This window comes from Sarcophilus harrisii, chromosome 1, assembly GCF_902635505.1.
Source record: "Sarcophilus harrisii chromosome 1, mSarHar1.11, whole genome shotgun sequence".
NCBI lineage: Eukaryota > Metazoa > Chordata > Mammalia > Dasyuromorphia > Dasyuridae > Sarcophilus > Sarcophilus harrisii.
The window spans coordinates 336,336,557-336,356,242 of record NC_045426.1 but is presented as its reverse complement, the minus strand read 5'-3'; the positions used below and the strand labels follow the sequence as shown (position 1 = coordinate 336,356,242).

General features: G+C 35.7%; 1 protein-coding gene across 4 annotated transcripts in view; it reads right to left on the bottom strand.

Annotated features, from left to right (window-relative positions):
• SLX4 (SLX4 structure-specific endonuclease subunit) overlaps nucleotides 1–19,075 on the bottom strand; it is a 45,079-nt gene extending 26,004 nt beyond the window's left edge. For 3 of the 4 annotated variants that reach the window (XM_023497725.2, XM_031945616.1, XM_031945617.1), the window contains exons 1-7: nucleotides 18,986–19,075; nucleotides 13,057–13,844; nucleotides 9,523–9,747; nucleotides 7,454–7,640; nucleotides 6,840–7,055; nucleotides 739–941; nucleotides 281–594 (exon numbers count right to left, since the gene is read on the bottom strand). In XM_023497725.2, coding sequence (XP_023353493.1) covers nucleotides 281–594; nucleotides 739–941; nucleotides 6,840–7,055; nucleotides 7,454–7,640; nucleotides 9,523–9,747; nucleotides 13,057–13,414 — 1,503 coding nt within the window. In that variant the 5' untranslated portion in view covers nucleotides 13,415–13,844; nucleotides 18,986–19,075. The remainder of the gene's footprint in view (nucleotides 1–280; nucleotides 595–738; nucleotides 942–6,839; nucleotides 7,056–7,453; nucleotides 7,641–9,522; nucleotides 9,748–13,056; nucleotides 13,845–18,985) is intronic. The other variant, XM_012543184.2, reaches the window with a different exon arrangement.
• Nucleotides 19,076–19,686: the final 611 nt, after the last annotated feature.

Below are 19,686 nucleotides of genomic sequence, written 5' to 3'. Positions count from 1 at the left end.
ATTAATGTTAGGTCATTATATCCATATGTTAACTGGAATTATACATATAGTCATTTTATCTGTAACTGGGACAGAAACAAGAGTCAGACTCATAAGTCCTTATCCTATAAAATAAGCACTTTATAAATAAAAAAATCTGATTACTAAAATAAAGTGTTTAATTCCAACTTCCAGTCAGTGGCAGAGCCAGAAGAAATGTCCTAATCCCTTGTAGAACTCTGCACCTGTTAATTCTACCAAAACATCTCAAGAAGGTGTGGTCTTAGGGAAAAAATCTCACCTTTGGAGGTTTCCAAGGTAAAATAAGAGGATCTAATCCTTTAGCATAAAAAGATTCCAGAGGCCAAGCTCCTGTCAAGGAGCTGCCCTTCCACAGAATGCCTTGTTGCTCCTCAGGCTGCAGCAGACACCAATGTGCCTTGCCCATCTCTTCTTTCAAAATTTTGCTCAGGGGAAGTGTTGGAGTGCTGGATAACTCTAGTTCCTCTGTGAGTAGAATAGCAACTCGATCCTGTATCTGTTGAAGGTAAGTCTTTGAATCTTGAACTAACAATGGAGGTGGGGAAACAAGTTTTCTTTTGCGACCTTTCTTCTCTAAAGATAAACAGAAAATAATTTGGATCAGTAATGAAATGAATCTACTGACACTGAAACCTGTACAGCAACAAATTCTGAATAAGTGAAATGAAAAAGGGCCTCGAGTCTCTTATGTGCCAATATAGCACTACTCCCATGTACCTGCTCCTGGCCTTATGCTGTTTGGAATCACATTTCCAAGATTATCGTTTGTCACAGCATTTGATTCCTCCATCAGAGAATGGGACATTGCCATTGCAACAAGCAGGTCCTCTGACACAGCCTCTGTCCTGGATATCTTACGCCTTTTTTGTGGTTTCTTTTCATTGGTTGATCCTTTTCTCTTTGATTCACCAGTTGGCTTGCTGAAAACAATAAGCCATAAAAGAAGAGTTAATAAGGATTAGAGTAAATGAACTATTTTATAAAATTTAATCCAAATTTTAGAAGGCAGCAAAGCCTATTCTTTTAGGGAAAAGAAGTCAAATGTCAAAACAGTAACTTTTGTTTGACAACAACAACAAAAGTTGAATTGTTTTATTTAATTCTTTAAACAACGTTTGAAACATGTTTTTGCTGTACTATTACTTTTTTTATACTCCCACTTTGCCCAAGATTCTAACATCTCAAGGGAAAAAAAAGGATGTTTCTTAACACTAAGTAAACATTTTATGTTAGTAGAGAATATTCTATATTTAAGGTTACTGGTCTCACCCCAGGCTTTTTTTTAATTTTCTTTTTTTCAACTAACAATTCTTTTCCTTTTCCTTTTCCCCACTATAAACTTGGAGGGGTGGGGAAAAAAAAAAAACAACCTCAAAACAAACTTTCCAACAAGTATGCATAATCAAGCAAAACAAATTTCTACCCTCATCAAGTCTAAAAAATATCTTATTCTGCACCTTGAGTCCATTACCTCATCAGATCTCTGGAAAAGTGATTGATCATTATAAAGATCAGAGTTAAATCATCAAACTTGTTGTTATTGTCTAATTGTTTTCCTGGATTTGATCACTTCATTGTGTATCACTTTATCCAAGTATTTCCAGGCTTCTTTGAAATCATCACTTTCATCTTTTTTTGTTGTTGTTGTTTAAAAAAAAAAAAAAGGAGCATAATGATAATTCCATTACATTCCCAAACTACAATTTGTTTTGCCATTTCCTAAGTGATGGACACCCCATCAATTTCTAGATTTTTGCCATTACAGAAAGAGGAGCTATTAATATTTTTACATATTTGGGTCTCTTTCCTCTTTCTTTGATATATTTGAGTTTTGATATCCATTGGTATCAATGCCTCAAAGATATCAAGCTGAACCAATCCAAAGATCTACTAATAAAAATCTAATTAAGTATTAATTAGTGAGACTTTTCTCATAGCCCTTCCAACATTTGTCATTTTCGTTCTTGCTCAACTTTGCCAATATAATGGGTGTGAGATGGACTCTCTGAGTTGATTTAAGTGTGTACTTCTCTAATTATAAGTGATTTAGGGCATTTTTTCTATATAGAAATTGATAGCTTGGATTTTTTTCCTTTGAAAACTGCCTGTTCATTGTCTTTAACCATTTGTCAGTGGGAGAATATCAGCCTACCTTTTGAGTAAACACAGTTAAGGATGATTTATAGTAATTCTATATCAAATGAGATGTGATCATATCTAGAATTCAGTTTAGAATTAAACGTAACAGCCCAAGTCTTGCTTTTCCTGTATTCAATCAATTATGCTCTATGGAAAATTCTGATGCTTCTTTGGAGAATTCCTTCATGGATAAGAAAGGATTCCTTTCTGCATGCAGATGTACTTAATACCCTCCCAGGCCCAAGGAAAATTACTTTGAATAACTGAATTATAGACTTCCTGCCAAAATCCAAAATTTTTCATCAGATCAAATAATAACCAAGAAATATAAGATAACTTCTTTTATTCCAGAACTTTGCAAAAAAAAAAAAAAAAAAATTAGTCTGACCCTTCCTCTCCTAGCAAATCAACTACCAAATCAATAAGACAAACATAGAATGTATGGCTCTATGTCCAAAGATAACAAGAATTGTGGGCTCCCAAGAAAGTCTCAATGTCTAGAATTGTCAAAAAGTTTCAAGGTAGTGAATATGCCCACCCTTTTTCTTCTCCTCAATTTACCATGAGGAGCCTCAGACTCAGGGGCTCACAGGTTAGTAAGAGTCTGCCCTAAGGTGTTATAAAAGATTATGAAAATCTAGTCCTTGGAACCTCAAAGATTCAGGAATGTTTAATTTAGGGAGTATAGGTAGGCACAGGAACCCAGGGGGCCAAGGGCAACTCTAAAACAAAGGGCAATCATTCTTCGACAAGTACAGCAGAGACTGAAGTCTGGCTGCAGTACAAAGCCCCAATTCGAGAACTAAAGCTAGAGTGTTCATTTGAACAAGAAAACAAAACACAAAACAGTATAAAACAGTATTGTGGACATAAGATGCAAAAGAAAAAATGGTTGTCCCGAGAACTACATCAATACTTAGAGGAAATGAAGCAAGAGATCAAAAAATGAAATTAAAGCTTTGGAAGAAAGAATTAAAAGGAGATAAGTAGGTTAAAAGAGAAAGCGGCCCTTTCCTAAGAAAAGGACTCCCTGAAAACTAGAACAAATCAAACAGAAATCAATTACTCCCCATACAAAGAAATGTTAGAACAAAATTAAAAGATTAAAAAAAAAGGAAAACATAATATATCTGATATCAAAAACAAATGACTTGGAAAATAGGTCAAGGAGAGAATTTAAAAATCATTAGACTTCCTGAAAGCCATTATTAAAAAAAAAAAAAAAAAAAAGACTGGGTATCATCTCTGCTATCATATAGGCAAAGTGAAAAAAGAATCCAAAGATTACTTCCTGAAAGAATCATCAAAAGGAAAAGGATCAAGAATATGATAGCTAAAATTTACAATTTCCACAAAACTCTAGACAAAACCTCCACAAAACAAAATTTAGACTTCTATCCAGAAAGGAGTATAAATACTATGGACCAAAGTCAAGATCACATCTGACTTGGCAGTTTCTGAGAACCAGAGGAAATCTTAGAATATGTGAATTCCAAAAGGGAAAAGATGTAGCTTTATAAGCAAAAATAATTTACCATTTTAAAAAATATATTTTATTTTTCCTAATTACATGTAAAACAATTTTAATATTTGTTTTTAAAACTATGAATTCTAGATTTTCTCCCTTCCTCCTTCCCCGCCAAGAAGGTACATGTGAAATTATGCAAAACATATCTATAAAATTCACTCTGCAAAAGAAAGCTTAGATTCCCCCCCAAAAAACCCTTAAGAAAAATAAAGTTAAAAAAAAGAAAAAACAAACAATTCAGACAAAATCAGTTCTTTCCCCAAGTTTAAATAGCATTTTTCATCATAAGTCCTTCAGAGTAATTTTGGATCACTGATTGCTGAGAATAACAAAGTCAAGAGATAATTTATCTTGTAAAATCAAGTATAATCTTAAAGGGGGGAAATGGATTTTTAATGAAATAGAAGACTTTGGAACTTTGAGATACAAACAAAAAATTCAGAGAAACTAAGAAAAGTAAATTTAATTGAGCAATTGGAAGAAGGTGTATGATGATGTAATACTAATATTCTAATAGCTAATAAGACACAAGCAACTATTCAGACTTTAATATCTTCAAAGGATATTGAGGAAGTTAAATTAGAAAACTAAGGAGGTGGAATGGTTCTGTTTTGAGCCTCTGAAGAGTGGGGGACATGGGAGGGTAAAGAAGAAATGCACTAGTACAGAAAAGAAGAGCAAGACAGTAGAACTTGGCAATTTCCCTTAATTACGATGGGAGATAAAACCAATGTACAAACTTAGAGGAAAGAGTAGAGGAAGAGGTATGAGCATTATTCTTATCTGATTGAAACAGACAAAAGGAGAAGTGATAACCACAAGGTGCAAAGGCATATTTTTACTTTTTTCTCATTTCTTTCTCTTTGTTAATGATAGGGAGGGGCTGTATAAGTAGTAATGCCTACAAAAAAAAAGAAGGTCACTGAAACATTTTTTTAAATGCATAGTTCAGACATAAGCACAAATGATTAGGACAGATTCAAAAGTGACAAGTAGAAGTATATGTTTTTTAACTTCTGAAAATATGAAATAGAGATAAAGATTCATAGTTAAAAACAGAGTCTTCTTTACATGTTGTGATACATATATAGAAAAACTTTTTTTGGTGTTTAAGTTCAAAATAAAATATAAAATTTTAAAAATTCTTTTAAATAACTGGATTTAAAGCTTTTAAGCTAGTACTCCCTATACCTAAACTTAGTAACATTACCAACTGACACAACTGAGTCAATACTTATCTATCAGCTTTTCTTTGATAATTTGGGTTGAAGGAGTATAATTGATGGGATTTTCTGACTGAAGAGGTTTAGAATTTAGAATTTTTTGGGGGGTATCAAATCCCAAAACCACTTTCACTACAATGAGTTAGTCATTAAGCATTCTGTGTGGCTGATGTGAATGTTTTTGAGCTTTCTAGATTGGGTAGATGAGAGGGTCTCTGGTTTATACCTCTGGAGTCTGGGGTGACTTTCAAAAATCCCCTGGATCACCTTGAAAGATCCTGGAGAAGTTCTATGTACCCTAAATCCAATGAAAACCCTCTAAGCCAATCAGAAACTTCAAAGGTGGCCTGGAAACTCCCTGCTTACTTATTTTAGGTGTCTTATTCAAAACTTACCCTGTTGAAAGATGCAGAAGGAAGTAAATAGGCTAAGAAACTATAACCTATATATAAAAGGCAATTTATAGCTGTGGGGTCTCCTCCAGAGTATAACTACCAGCTAGATGGCATAGAGGATAAAGTGTCAAGCCTGAAGTCAGGAAAATTCATCCTCCTGAGTTAAAATCTGACCTTGGACACACTTTCTACTTGTGTGACCCTGGGTAAGTCACTTAATCCAATTTGCCTTAGTTTCCTCATCTATAAAATGAGCTAGAGAAGGAAATGGCAAACCACTCTAGCATCTTTGCCAAGAGAACTCTAAAAGGGGTCACAAAGAATCAGACATAACTAAAATGATTGAGTAATAACAACAAATAACTGTACCCTTACTGGAATATACAATAAAAAGTATAATGTTCCTTCAAAGACATGAAAATTAATTTTTTTTAACTGATAATGAAGCATTTTACACATACACACACACACACACACACACACTTTTTATTCTTTTTATATTTAAAAAAATGGGACATTTTTATTTGTGAGACAGTTTAGGTGTTCTCTTAGTAAACAAAAGGATGACTTAGATAAAAACTAAAATGAGCAATATAGGTAAGCCCATTCAAACCTGCTTTTTAAAAAAATCATTCTTTACTGGTGTTGGCAGGGGCTAGACATCATTCTTATCAATACCAATATATTGGTGGACCTAAAAAGTCAAGTGCCTTTTGTTCCTTATCCCCTACAACCAATTTCTCCCTGATTTTTGTTTGGCCTTTGACAGGAAAAAATTCTCAAATAAAAACAATTCTAGGAAGATTTAGCTCTATTAACCACTGAGACCTAATGTTGAACAGGGTACAATGTGGAGAAAAGCTTACCCTGTCCTCAGGTTTAGTGGCCCCCTACTCCAGAAAACAGAACTTATTTTCCTAACTGTAATCAAACTATACTATGCTAGCAATAAAGCATTTAATTCATGCAAATATCTTTCTAAACGGTTCCAAAATTCTATTTAAAACTGAAGAGCTTGGGAGCTATTGACACATCTGTTTGTTCTGTGATTTTGATAATTTGCCTAGTATTAATAGATATGAAAGAATGGTTGTTTATGTTGATGGTAAACTTTTTATTTTAACAGATAAAGCTGAAAACCCCATGAATTATTTGTAATTTACAGACAACTATATGATTAGAGAAATTCTCATGAGAGTGCCTATCATACCTTTACAAAGGGCCACCATTAAACCATTCCAGATAAATGATTATTCTAATATCAAAATCCTCAAGAGAAAGAAAATCTATAATATGCTATTTGCTTATTATGAATAAAACTTATCCTCTCCTCAATTTTTTTACTCTTCAGTAGGAATTATGTATCAACTTAATACTTTAACAGGGAAAGGGAGAAGGGAAAGGGTGTTTGGTTGCTTGGTTTCTCAAAAAATGTGAAAAACCTATAAAATAACAAACCACACTTCCAGTTGTAACAAAACAAAGGACAACATCATTGCAATACTGAACTTCTTCACTATTCCTCTGACTCACCTTGATGCTGATGGGAAGCACTCACTGGATTGAAATGTCTGCATTCTGACCGCCTGGACCAGTTGTTGAGGAGACACTTCCATCTTGACTGCACACTGTTTCAAATGACTATTTCTGCTTTTTGAAGTAGTGAATGGCTTGCCACAGATTGGGCATTCTGGGATCTTAGGTGCAATAGAGGCAGGTTCCAATGACTTCTCTGACTCATCTAAGCATCTACAGAAGGAAGTCCCAAATAAAAAATTCCTTTATAAAATGGTACATTATGCCAAAGATTTACATATGCCATGGGTCAATTAGTCATGAAAACATTTCACAACAAACAGCATAAAAAGTATATGCCCAGTTGTAGTTTCTGTACAAGAAGTACTTTTGGATTACTAGAGGTAATCCCAAGTATGTGAGGAAAAGGTTGGGAAAGGGAAAGCAGAGTTTCAGTCATTGATGTTTTCATTAACAAATGTTCTTTTCAGCAAAAAAAGTACAATTATTATTATTATAAAACTTCTAAGATTAACATCATAGCAAAAAACTCATTTTGATTCTAAACAACACTGATGTGACCATTAAACTATATGGTAACCTAGAGATGCAACAATATAAGCTGGACTAACCTGTTAACATGCTGTTCCCTTCGAGTGGCATTCATGGCTGAGAGATCTTTCTGACAAATCTGGCAGAAAAACAAACCCTCCTGTTCCAGACTCTCTGAATTCTGGGGGGTCTCCTGACCAAATTCCTGCTGCAAAGCCAAAGCCAGAGCTGCATCACTCTCTGTCAGAGAAAACCCTGGCATGTTTCCTAGGGGGAAAAAACCACAAATCTTCTTAAAGGGAAAATTTCTTTCTGGAAATTTATGTTTTAAAATTATGGCACAATAAAGCAGGAGGGACCTTGGAAATAATTTAGCCCAACCATTCATTTCTAAAAGATTTTCCTGGAGGAAAAAGAAAAAAATTTTCTTCATTGGCCAAAATACTCACTGAAGAACATTAGAATCCAACATTAAGTTCACTGACTAAATTTCTTATGACTTAGATAAGATACTTCACAAAATAATAAATGGCTCAATCTTGGTCCCAACCCAAAGAAGAAACATATTACCCTCCTCTTAGTACAAAAGTATGGTATTAAAGATGTAAAAATGATGGATATACTGACAAAGATTACTATAATTATTAAGGAGGAGGGATGTGTGTGCAAGCTAAAAATAAATTTGATATAACTAAAAAAAGAAAAAACTGAAGAAAAAAATGCTAAATGGCTCCCTCTCACTTCAAATGTTGTCAAATGATAGGCCAGTGAGTATCTTTAAGTAGAAAAGAATCTATATACACCAAACCAAATGACTAGAAAACTTGGCTACTGAATACTAAGGTTCCAATTTTCTAAGGCCTGCCAAGAATTTAGTGAGGGCAAAAAAATGACAACTAAAGCACTTGCCTTTTATTCTCCTTATTTTGGCTGAAAGGTAATCCTTCAGATACCATATTTACTGGGTTGCTGATTTGATAGTGGGAGCTAACTTTTCTCCAAATCTACATTTTTTCCTTGAATCTCAAACTCTAATATTATAAAATGTTTACAGCTCAGTCACAAAGAGCAGAACTTTGAATCTACTTGGCCAAATGCTGAAGTTCTTCCCTTATTTAAAAGATAAAATTTATGCTCAAAAAGTTATCAAACTGTGCATACCTTTTGATCCAGCAGTGTTACTACTGGGCTTATATCCCAAAGAGATCATAAAGAAGGGAAAGGGACCTGTACGTGCACGAATGTTTGTGGCAGCCCTCTTTGTAGTGGCTAGAAACTGGAAACTGAGTGGATGTCCATCAGTTGGAGAATGGCTGAATAAATTGTGGTATATGAATATTATGGAATATTACTGTTCTGTAAGAAATGACCAACAGGATGATTTCAGAAAGGCCTGGAGAGACTTACATGAACTGATGCTGAGTGAAATGAGCAGGACCAGGAGATCATTATATATACTTCAACAACAATACTATGTGATGACCAGTTCTGATGGACCTGGCCATCCTCAGCAACGAGATCAACCAAATCATTTCCAATGGAGCAGTAATGAACTGAACCAGCTACGCCCAGAGAAAGAACTCTGGGAGATGACTAAAAACCTTTACATTGAATTCCCAATCCCCATATTTATGCCCACCTGCATTTTTGATTTCCTTCACAAGCTAATTGTACAATATTTCAGTCTGATTCTTTTTGTACCGCAAAATAACGGTTTGGTCATGTATACTTATTGTGTATCTAATTTATATTTTAATGTACTTAACATCTACTGGTCATCCTGCCATCTGGGGGAGGGGTTGGGGGGGTAAAAGGTGAAAAACTGGAACAAGAGGTTTGGCAATTGTTAACGCTGTAAAGTTACCCATACATATAACCTGTAAATAAAAGGCTATTAAATAAAATAAAATAAAAGACAAAATTTGATTGATGTCTAGTAGCCAAGGATATCTTCTGTATGATGTGTACATCAATGGAGCAATTTCTCTTTGTATTTCCCCTTTGTATTCTGTTAACAGAGATGGATTCACACTGCCTAGGATGTAAAGAAGAATGAAGATTCTCTCAAAGAACTTGAGAAATAATGCTAGGAATCCTACTTTCTATTTCCTAGTTGTAACCTCTTGACTCTTTCCAAAAGATACCTTACCATTATTCAGTGTATCCTCTTCCTGAATGGATTTTGGGACATTTTCTTTAAATATACTTTCTACTGAACAACCTTCAGGAGCATGTTTCAATCTCTCTGGATCTGCTCTCTTGAACTGCTGCATTTTTTGCAACACCAGCTCTGCTGTCCGAGGTTTGGAGACACTTGGTAACAGAGCACTCAAAGAGTGTGATGCTGATTGAGAAGAGTCCTCTGGAACACCTACTGACAAAGGAAAAAATATCTAAAACCCATTCACCTTATGCACAGTAATACAATCCTATTCTAAAATATAAGATGAAATAGTCTGTTTTAAATAATGGCCTTCACTGACATATTCTCTGATTCTTAAATCTGAATAGGATTTTTATTGTCAAAGGATTTGAAGATTTACTCAAAGACTGTACTGATGCTAACAAAGCCTTTTCATTTCTAGAGTTCCTTTCCTCCACAGATGGCAAAATATATCATGACACTATCTAAACTTCTTGGCATTAATATATGAGAAGTTAAAAAAGCAACAGCAGTAAAAACAAACAAAAAACCCAGACACTTATCTAAGAACAATAAAGGTTAGAGGCCTTTACTCCTTGTGCTCTATTCTAAGAATGCTACAACTAATTTCCTACTTATATATGATTACATGTATACACATGGCTGGATACCAAAGGCATCATAATAAGGGGAAAAATTACAAAACAGGAAGATAAATAAAGTCAAAATCAAGAATAAGGGGGATGGTTAGGGATTTCTAAAAAACATGATCCCCTGGAAACATTCATTTGACATGGTAGAAACACTTCCGCTAGCCTAAATATATTGTTGTACTACACTATTTGAAAATAAATTGGAGACGTTATGTTAAAAAAAAAAATAGCTTATCTTCATAAATAAATAACTTCCAAGTAGATGTGATATTTTTTTTAATGTAATATTACAACAGCAGCAGAAAGTCTAGAACAAAAAGATTCTCAAAGATAAAATTTATATGAAGCAACATTATTAGCAGTACTAATTAAAGTTATAGTACTTTGAATGCAATGTAAAAAAACAGGAGTTTCCTAAAGTACTACCTTACACTTATCAGATTGGCTAATATGAAAGAAAAGGAAGATGATAAATGATGGAGGGGACATAAAAAAATGGAGCACTAATGAATTGTTGGTGGAGTTGTAAACTGATCCAACCATTTAACAATTAAGAATGCCCAAAGGGCTATAAAACTGTGCACATGCTTTGACCCAGCAATACTACTATTAGTTTATGCCAAAAAAAAAAAAAAAAAAAAAAAAAAAAGGAAAAGGATGTATATGTACAAAATATTTATAGCAGTTCTTTTTGTGGTGGCAAAAAATTAAAAACTGAAGGAATGTTCCTCAACTGGAGAATGGTTAAACAAATTGTGTTTCATGACTGTGATAATACTATTGTGGTATAAGAAATAATGAGCAATTAATGAAAAAAAGGGAAAATGTAGTACCAGATTTTGTTATTCAATAAAACAATAATTATCGAAGATATATGGCTAGGAAAGGTAGATAAGTGGAATAGATAGATATACAATACCCAGTAGCAAATGATTATAGCCAATTTGTGTTTGAAAAATGTAAAATTTTAAGCTCTTGAGATAAGAATTCATTATTTGGTTAAAAAAAAAAATGTTGAGAAAGCTAGAAATCAATGTGGCAGAAATTGGGCACAGAACAATATTTTACACCATTTACCATGATAAGGTCAAAATGAATACATATAAGAAAATTAGAATATCATAGAAAATGTTACTTATCAAACTTATGGATAGGAGAACAATTTATGAATAGACAAGAGACAGACAGCATTGTGAGGTATAAAATGGATCAATTACATTAAATTGAAAAGATTTTGTACAAATAAAACCAATATAGCCAAAGATTAGAAGGAAAACAGAAAATTGGGAAAAAAAAATTATAGACAATTTCTCAAATAAAAGTCTTATTTCTCAATTATATGAAGAACTCTGTCAAATCTACAAGAATATGAGTTACTCCCCAAATGATAAATGGTCAAAGGATATGAATATGCAGTTGTTCGATGAAGAAATCAAAACTACATGTAGTCAAATAAAAAAATTCTCTAAATCATTATTAGAAAAATGCACATTAAAACAACCTCAAGATAAGTACCTTATACCTATCAGATTGATTAAAATGATAGAAGGGGAAAATGACAAATGTTGGAGGGGATATGAAAAAAATGGAGTATTAACTCACTATTAGTGGATCTGTGAACTATAAAACTTTGTACATCCTTTGATCCAGAAATATCACCATTGGGTCTATTTCTCAAGAAGGGCAGGGAAAAAGGAAAAGAATAGCAGCTCTCTTTGTGATGGCAAAGAACTGGAAATTGAGGGGATGCCTATCAACTGGAAAATGGCTAAATAAGTTGTGGTATATGATTATGATATCACACACCTGTCCTATGAGAAATGATAATCTGGTTGATTTTAGAAAAACATGGAAAGGCTTGTGTGAAATAATGAAGAGTGAAATAATCAGAACCAAGAGAATGTTGTGTAGAGTAACAATATTGTTCTAAGAACAATTATGAATGACTAAATCATTTTGATTATTACAAATACTTAAATCAACTACAAAAGACTTATGAAGGAAAATGTTATTCACATGATAAACATAAACATGCACAGTATGATTTTGTGCACATACATACATTTATATATGTATATACACAGAGACACATTTGTGTTCAATGGTAGCCTTCTCTAGGGTAGAGTTATGAGAGAAGGAGAAAGAGGGGGAAAAAAAGTATACAACAAAGAACAAAAAAAAAACTTTGAAAGTAGAGAAAAGCAGGGTAGTTTTGAAAACAATGTGCAGTGCATATGTTTTTCAAAAAAAAGTAAACAATGAAATGGAAATTCAGTTTTATATTGAGTACTCTTTTTATGTTGTACTGTGTACATGGAAATGTTTTCTTTTTTGTTTTTTTGTTTTTAAGTTCAAAATAAATTTTTTTTAAATTACCAAAAATAAAAAAAAATAAAGAAATGATGAGCAGGATACTTTCAGAAAAGCCTGGAAATACAAGAACTGGTGAAAACAGAAGGAAGCAGAACCAAAGCACATTGTACACAGTAACAGCAATATTATATAATGATCAACTGTGAATGATGTAGCTATTATCAGCAATATAAAGATCTAAGATAATTCTGAAAGAATGATGATGAAAAATCATCTCTAGAGGAAGAACTGATGAGAGTATGAATGCAAATCAAAGCATATTATTTTTTACTTTTATTTTTTGGTCTGTTTTCTTTTATAACATAACAAAATGTGTTTTATGACTCCAATATATAATCTATATGAAATTGCTTGCCTTCTCAATGGGGGTGGGGAGGAGGGAATAAGAGAAATAATTTGGAATTGAACATTTAAAAAAACAAAAAACAAATATTAAGATTGTTTTTATATGTAAGTGGAAAAATTAAATGTTAAAATCAGAAAGAAAAAGAAAACAGGAATTTAATTTGGCTACCTGTCCAGTTTTTTGGTTGACTTGGTTGTGGCACAGACTCTTTTTGAGCAGCTGCAAGCACATCTTCCTCTCTTTTTGAAGTGGGAGCCACTCTACTTTCATGGGAAGGATCTTCATATTTTCCTTCATTCCCTGGTACCAGACCTCTCTTGCCCAGCTCCTTTTTCTTTTCTGTGGAGTCATGGCTGGCTTTGGTCTTAGTTGAAAGTTTGGTCCTTTTCGATTTGCTTTTTGTTTGAATGCTACTAGCCTCCTTCTGAGTCCTTGTTTCTCTTAGGCCTTCTTTGGCCCCTTTCTTCCTCACTCTTCGAAGAAGTTTGGAGCATAGCTCATTAAAATCATCATCCGACTCATCCATCAACTGGTTTTTTTCTTTAACACATTCAGATTGATATCCAGAGGAGAAGCAGTATATCCATGCATAGAGGAGAATTTGAGCAAAATTGTAAGTATAAATCTATTTAAAACTAGGATTTGTCTTTGTTTTTGCGCCTCTGCTTATTCCACCAGGACACTTTCACAGTATGTATATTTATGTTTTAATGAGAGCAAAATATATTTTTTTGCTTTCCATAGTAGTTTAAAACATTTCTCTTCAGTTTGGTCTCTTTAGTTAAATACAATCTTTTAGGTATCCCTCTGTAAAAATTCACAGCTGGAAGAATTTCTTGTTTTTCAACATGAACTTCTAAAGCAGAGTATATACCTACTTGGAATTCAGGTGATAATCTAAAATCTTCATGGTAGTGAAAAAAGCTTGGTTAATTATGGAGAGTACTTCAGGAACTCTGTAGGAAACAAAACAATGAAACTGAGAAATTTTGTCACTTTATGCCATTCCTTTCAAACAAGGATGGAAGCTTGAGGGGGAGGCAGATTCTTCATAGAAGCAATACATGTTTCCAAACCCAGGTACTGCCAATGGAATGTTACAATTAGCACTAACAACAAAACCACAACTGGAAAGCAGGCTGGCAAAAATCTGGTTTGGATTAACATTTCATAACATCTACCACGATAAGCTCCAAATGAATTGTAAGACCTTGATATAAAATAAACTAGAAAGGCAGAAAAGAAGATACCTTTTACAACTATGGACAGGGGAAGAATTCTTGACCAAAAAAGGAATACAGAGGATCACAGTAGACAAAACAATTAGGATTATATAAAAATGAAAAAAATTTTGTAGAAACAAAATCAATGCAGTTAAACATGGAAGGAAAACAAGTGGAAGAAAATATTTGATGATAAAGATCTGATATGCAAAATCAAGGAAATAAATATGAATATACATGAACAAGAGCCATTCCTGATAGGCAAAGGATATAAATGAGCATTTGTCAAAAGAAGAAAGGCAAACAATCAAATGAAAAATCATTAATTATAAGAAATCACTATACAAATCACTAATCATAAGAAATATGTAAATTAAAATAATTCGAAAAATTCTATTTCACACTCATCAGATTGGCAAAGATGACAAAAATGGAAAATGTTGGAGATGTGAAAAGGTAGGCATATTAACATCCTGTTAGTGAATCTGTAAAATTGCTTGGTTATTTTGGAAAGCAATTTGGAAATACACACCTAAAGTCACTAAACTGATCTAGTTGCCTTATTAAACAAATGTTAAAACAAAACTCAAAGGAAAATTGGGTTATTTTTATCTTTGTAACTCCAGAAACCAAAACAGTATAAGGGCACATATTAAATTAATGTTTGTTGAACTGAGTTAACTGAATCAAATTAGCAAATTTCAGCATCAATATCTTCACATAGCCACAAAACTTGGCTCAAAAATACTGAATTTAAGTGCTAACTTAAAAAGCACAACAATGTCTTAATAGACAACCCAATGGCCTTTTCTCAATCTTTACTCTTCTTGACTTCACTGTTGCCTTTGACACAGGCTCTTTTTGCTAGTCTCTTTCTAGGTTTTCAGGACACTGCTCCCTCCTAGTTCTTTTCCTAATAATCAAACCATTTCTTCTCAGTCTCTATTGCTGGATCCTGAGGATCCAGAAGAGTCTGTTAATTATGGGTGTCTCATAGGGTTCTGTCCTAGCCATCTTCTCTTCTCCTCCTTATGTATGTCACTTAATGATCTTACCAGCTCCCATGGATTTAATCATCTATGCTGATGATTTTCTAATCTACTTATCCTGCCTTAATATCTTAAACTCAAACGCATCCAAATCTGAATTCATCTAAACCTTTCTTCTTTCCAAACTTTCCTATTACCATGAGGACTCCATCATCCTCTCAGTCCTTCAGGCTCTCAACCCAAGTCTCATTTTCCATTGTTACTATCTCTCAGCCCCATATTAAATCCATTACCAAAGCCTATCAATTTTATTTTTTCAACATCTCCAGAATAAAACCTCTTTTCTCGGCTACTGTTACCACCCTGATGTAGGCCTTCCTTATGCTATGCCTACCCTATTATAATAACCTGTTGGCTGGCTAACTTGCCACAAGTTTCTCCCTACTACTACCTATATTCTATTTAGCTGCCAAATCAACTTTCCCAATGACCAAATCATGTCACTGCATTACACTACTGTAGCTCTTTATCACTTCCATAATTAAATATAAAACTAATTCCCTGTTGATGTTCAAAGCCGTCCATAACCTATTGCCCCTCCTGCTCTCAAATATATACCCTTTTCGGACCTATATATGCAAAAATATTTGTGGCAGTGCTTTTTGTAGTGGCTAGAAATTGGAAATTAAATGAATGCCCATCAATTGGAGAATGGTTGGGTAAACTGTGGTATATGAATGTTGTGGGACATTATTGTTCTGTAAGAAATGACCAGCAGGATGATTACAGAGAGGCTTGGAGATATTTACATGAACTGATGCTAAGTGAAATGAGAAGAACTAGGAGATCATTATACACTTCAACAACAATACTATATGAGGATCAATTCTGATGGAAGTGGCTATCTTCAACAATGAGAGGATCCAATTTAATTCCAATTGATCAGTAATGAATAGAACCAGCTACACCCAGCGAAAGAACACTGGGAAATGAGTGTGGATCACAACACAGCATTTTCATTCTTTCTGTTATTGTTTGCTTGCATTTTTGTTTTTCTTTCCAGGTTATTTTTACCTTCTTTCTAAATTCGATTTTTCTTGTGTAGCAAGACAACTGTATAAATATGTATACATATATTGTATTTAACACATACTTTGACATATTTAACATGTATGGGACTACCTGCCATCTAGGGGAGGGGATGAAGGGAAGGAGGGGAAAAATTGGAACAGAAGTTTTTGCAAGGATTAATGTTGAAAAATTACCCACGCATAATGTTTTGTCAATAAAAAGTTGTAATTATATATATGTGTGTGTATACTCTTTTTGTTTTCTTACACTTTATAATCTACTGCTCTTCTCCACACACATCCCCTCCAAAAATAGACACACACACATACACATATTTCTTTACACTGACACATAGCTTTCTTAATTGTTTCATAAACAAGACATTTCACCTCTCAGCTCCAAGTATTTTAATTAATTATAGCCCAAAACAAAAATTCTTTCTCCTTTCATTTTTATCTCCTAGCTTCTGTGACTTCCTTTAAGTACTAGCTAAAATCTCACCTTGTCCAGGATGCCTGTCTCAATCCCTCTTCATTCTAATGTCTTCCCTCTGTTGATTATTTCCTATTTAACTGTATGTAGCTTGTTTCTATATAATTGTTTGCATGTTGTTTCCCCATTAGATTGTGAGTTCAAGAACAGTCTTTTGAATTTCTTTGCATTTCCAGCACTAAGCACAGTGCCTGGTACATAGCAGATACTTAATAAATAAATGTTCATTAACTGAGTGGCTGACATTTTTTTTAAGAAAAGGAGAAATATTTATGTGTATGACTGAATATAATATCAGCATGTGTGATGATCAACTATGAAAGACTTAGTTCTTCTCAGTGGTTCAGTGATCCAAAGCAATTCCAATAGATTTTGGACAGAAAATGCCATCTGCATCTGGAAAAAGAACTCTGAGACTTAATGTAAATCAATGCTATGTTCCCTTCTTTTTTTCTGTTGTTTTTTTTTTTTTTTTTTATCTCTCCCATGGTTTTTCCCTTTTGCTCTGACTTTTCTCTCTCAACATGATTCATAAAGCAATGTGTATTAAAAATAATTTTTTAAAAAAAGAATGCACTCACTTTGAAGTATCAAATTATGAATATACTGAAGATTTGAATTATTTGTTGAAATTAAATTCAACTAGCATTTCTTATACTGCTATATACAAAGCACTCTGTCATTCTATAGACATTACAAGAAAGATGTCTTGCTACACAAGAAAAAGCTTAAATCTGATGATACAATACACACATACACACAAAAAGAAAATAAAGTGAGAAGGGAGAGTAAAAGAAACATTGAATTTTCTAGCAAATGCTACCTCCTCCCAAAAGCCAAGGCCCAGATGCAGATAGTTCCTAATGTACTGGAAGAAGAGTAAAGAGATATACAATTTAATTCTGGTTATTAGGGAACCTTCCTTAACTCTAGGTCTGAGGATACATCAAGAAGGCAGAGGAAGTAATAAAGGAAGGAAGGAAAGAAGGAAGGAAGAAAGGAAGGAGGGAGGGAAGGAAGCAGAGGGGGAGGAAAGGAAAGGAAAAAGGAAAGGAAAAAGGAAAGGAAAAGGAAAGGAAAAAGGAAAGGAAAAAGGAAAGGAAAAGGAAAGGAAAAGGAAAGGAAAAGGAAAGGAAAAGGAAAGGAAAAGGAAAGGAAAGGAAAGAAGGAAGGAAGGAAGAAAAGAAAGAAGGAAGGAAAGAAGGAAGAAAAGAAGGAAGGAAGGAAGGAAGGAAGGAAGGAAGGAAGGAAGGAAGAAAAAGAAAGAAAGAAAGGAAGGAAGGAAGGAAGGAAGGAAGGAAGGAAGGAAGGAAGGAAGGAAGGAAGGAAGGAAGGAAAGAAGGAAAGAAGGAAGGAAAGAAGGAAGGAAGGAAGGAAGGAAAGAAGGAAGCAAAATTGGGAGAGGGCACACAAATGACAGAAAAAGACTAGTGGGAAAAAGGACGCGAAAGGGAAAAGACTTTTAAGATACATTTTGCATGGCTCTATATTCCCTTAAACCTGTTGAAATTCTACCCCTTCAGGAAAACTTTCCTTAAACACCATAGGCCTTTGGACACAACCTTACTGAAGGCAGCCTGGGTATTCTTTGTCCATGCCATCTCGCTCTTCGGGTGCCCACTCCCTATTGTACAGTAAGCCCTTCCCCGCCCCCACTCTCGCCCCCACTCCCCGGGTGCAGGGACATCTCCGTAACCCTCTCCGGGCTGATCAATGAGGCACAGGAGCACATCTGTCAAATTAATGATCAAAAGAAAGACGTGACACGGAGAGGAGAAGGAAAGGGATCGGAGAAGAGGCACTTAGCCCGGTGCTCCAAGTCTTCTGCTTGTACCTTACAAAGCATTATGTACAGGGAGCAAAAACTGGGGCAGTGGAAGACAGTTCCCCAAGCGTTCGCAAGTCAGCCTCAGGCCCCTGGAAGCAGGGCGTGCCCCGAAGCCCCTCCACGGCCTCCCCGCACCGGGGCCCCTGCGGCTGCCGGCTGACAGGCCACAGTCCGGGGTCGCGCCGGGTCCCGTTTCCCGAATGCGGCGCTGCAGAGCACCCACCTAACCCTTGACCCTTCCCCTACTCTCCAACGCCCACCCTTCGCAAGCCCACAGCGGGTCTGGCCGCCCAGGGACGAGCCCGGGCGCGCCAGGGGGTCCGCGGGAAGGTGTGTGCGGACCCAGGCCCCCAGGATAAAGAGAACGGGGAAGAGGGCTGCCCGCCCGCCTAGCAGGGGGCAGGAAGGGGCCCGGCGGTCCGCGTCACGAGATCAAGGGGTGACAGCGACGCCTAGCTCGCAACCCTCCCACCCCGTCGTCCCGCTTCTCCTACCCCAAAGGCTCGGGCAACAGAGACTCGCTGCTCCGCCAAGGGCCGTGTCCTCGCCCGCGCAGGCGCAGGCTCACTCTCCCTTGCGCACGCGCGCAACCGCCCCTCCCCCCCCTCCCCCCCGGCTGCGGGCACGTCGGCGCGAGCGCGTTCTTGAGGATGACAGGCGTCTCCCATAATCCTTTTCGCAAGCGTCCCTGGAGCTAGCTTCTAAGCCGAGGTTTGGGGCGGTGGGGAGCCGTCAGCATCTGTGATTTAGCATTAACCCACACATTTTAACTCCCGGAGGAAAAAAAAAAAAAGATGTTAAATGCTGAGGGAAAAAACGGAATTCTTTAGTAGGGAATCCGAGGCTTTTTTTAAATTTCTATTAGTCTTTAAACCCCCGGAGACCAGCCCCTCCCCCAGTCCCGGATTCGGGAGTCTTTTACGCTCGTCAACCTTCACTTCCTCATTGGCCACTTTTCCACCCCGAGATCTGACTGCCCACTCCCTCGCACAAACACCCCGAGATCTCCTACGGTGTCGCCTCCCGCAGTCACAGTTCCTGTCCATCTCCTTCCCTGCAAGTTGATAAGCCTTTCTCAAGCACCTACTATGTGCCAGAAGGACTAGAGATGCAAAGTAGGCAAAAAGTCCGCACTATGCTCAAGCTCCCCCAGTAGTAGGGGAGATAGAAGGAAATCTGCTGCGGATAGATAAGA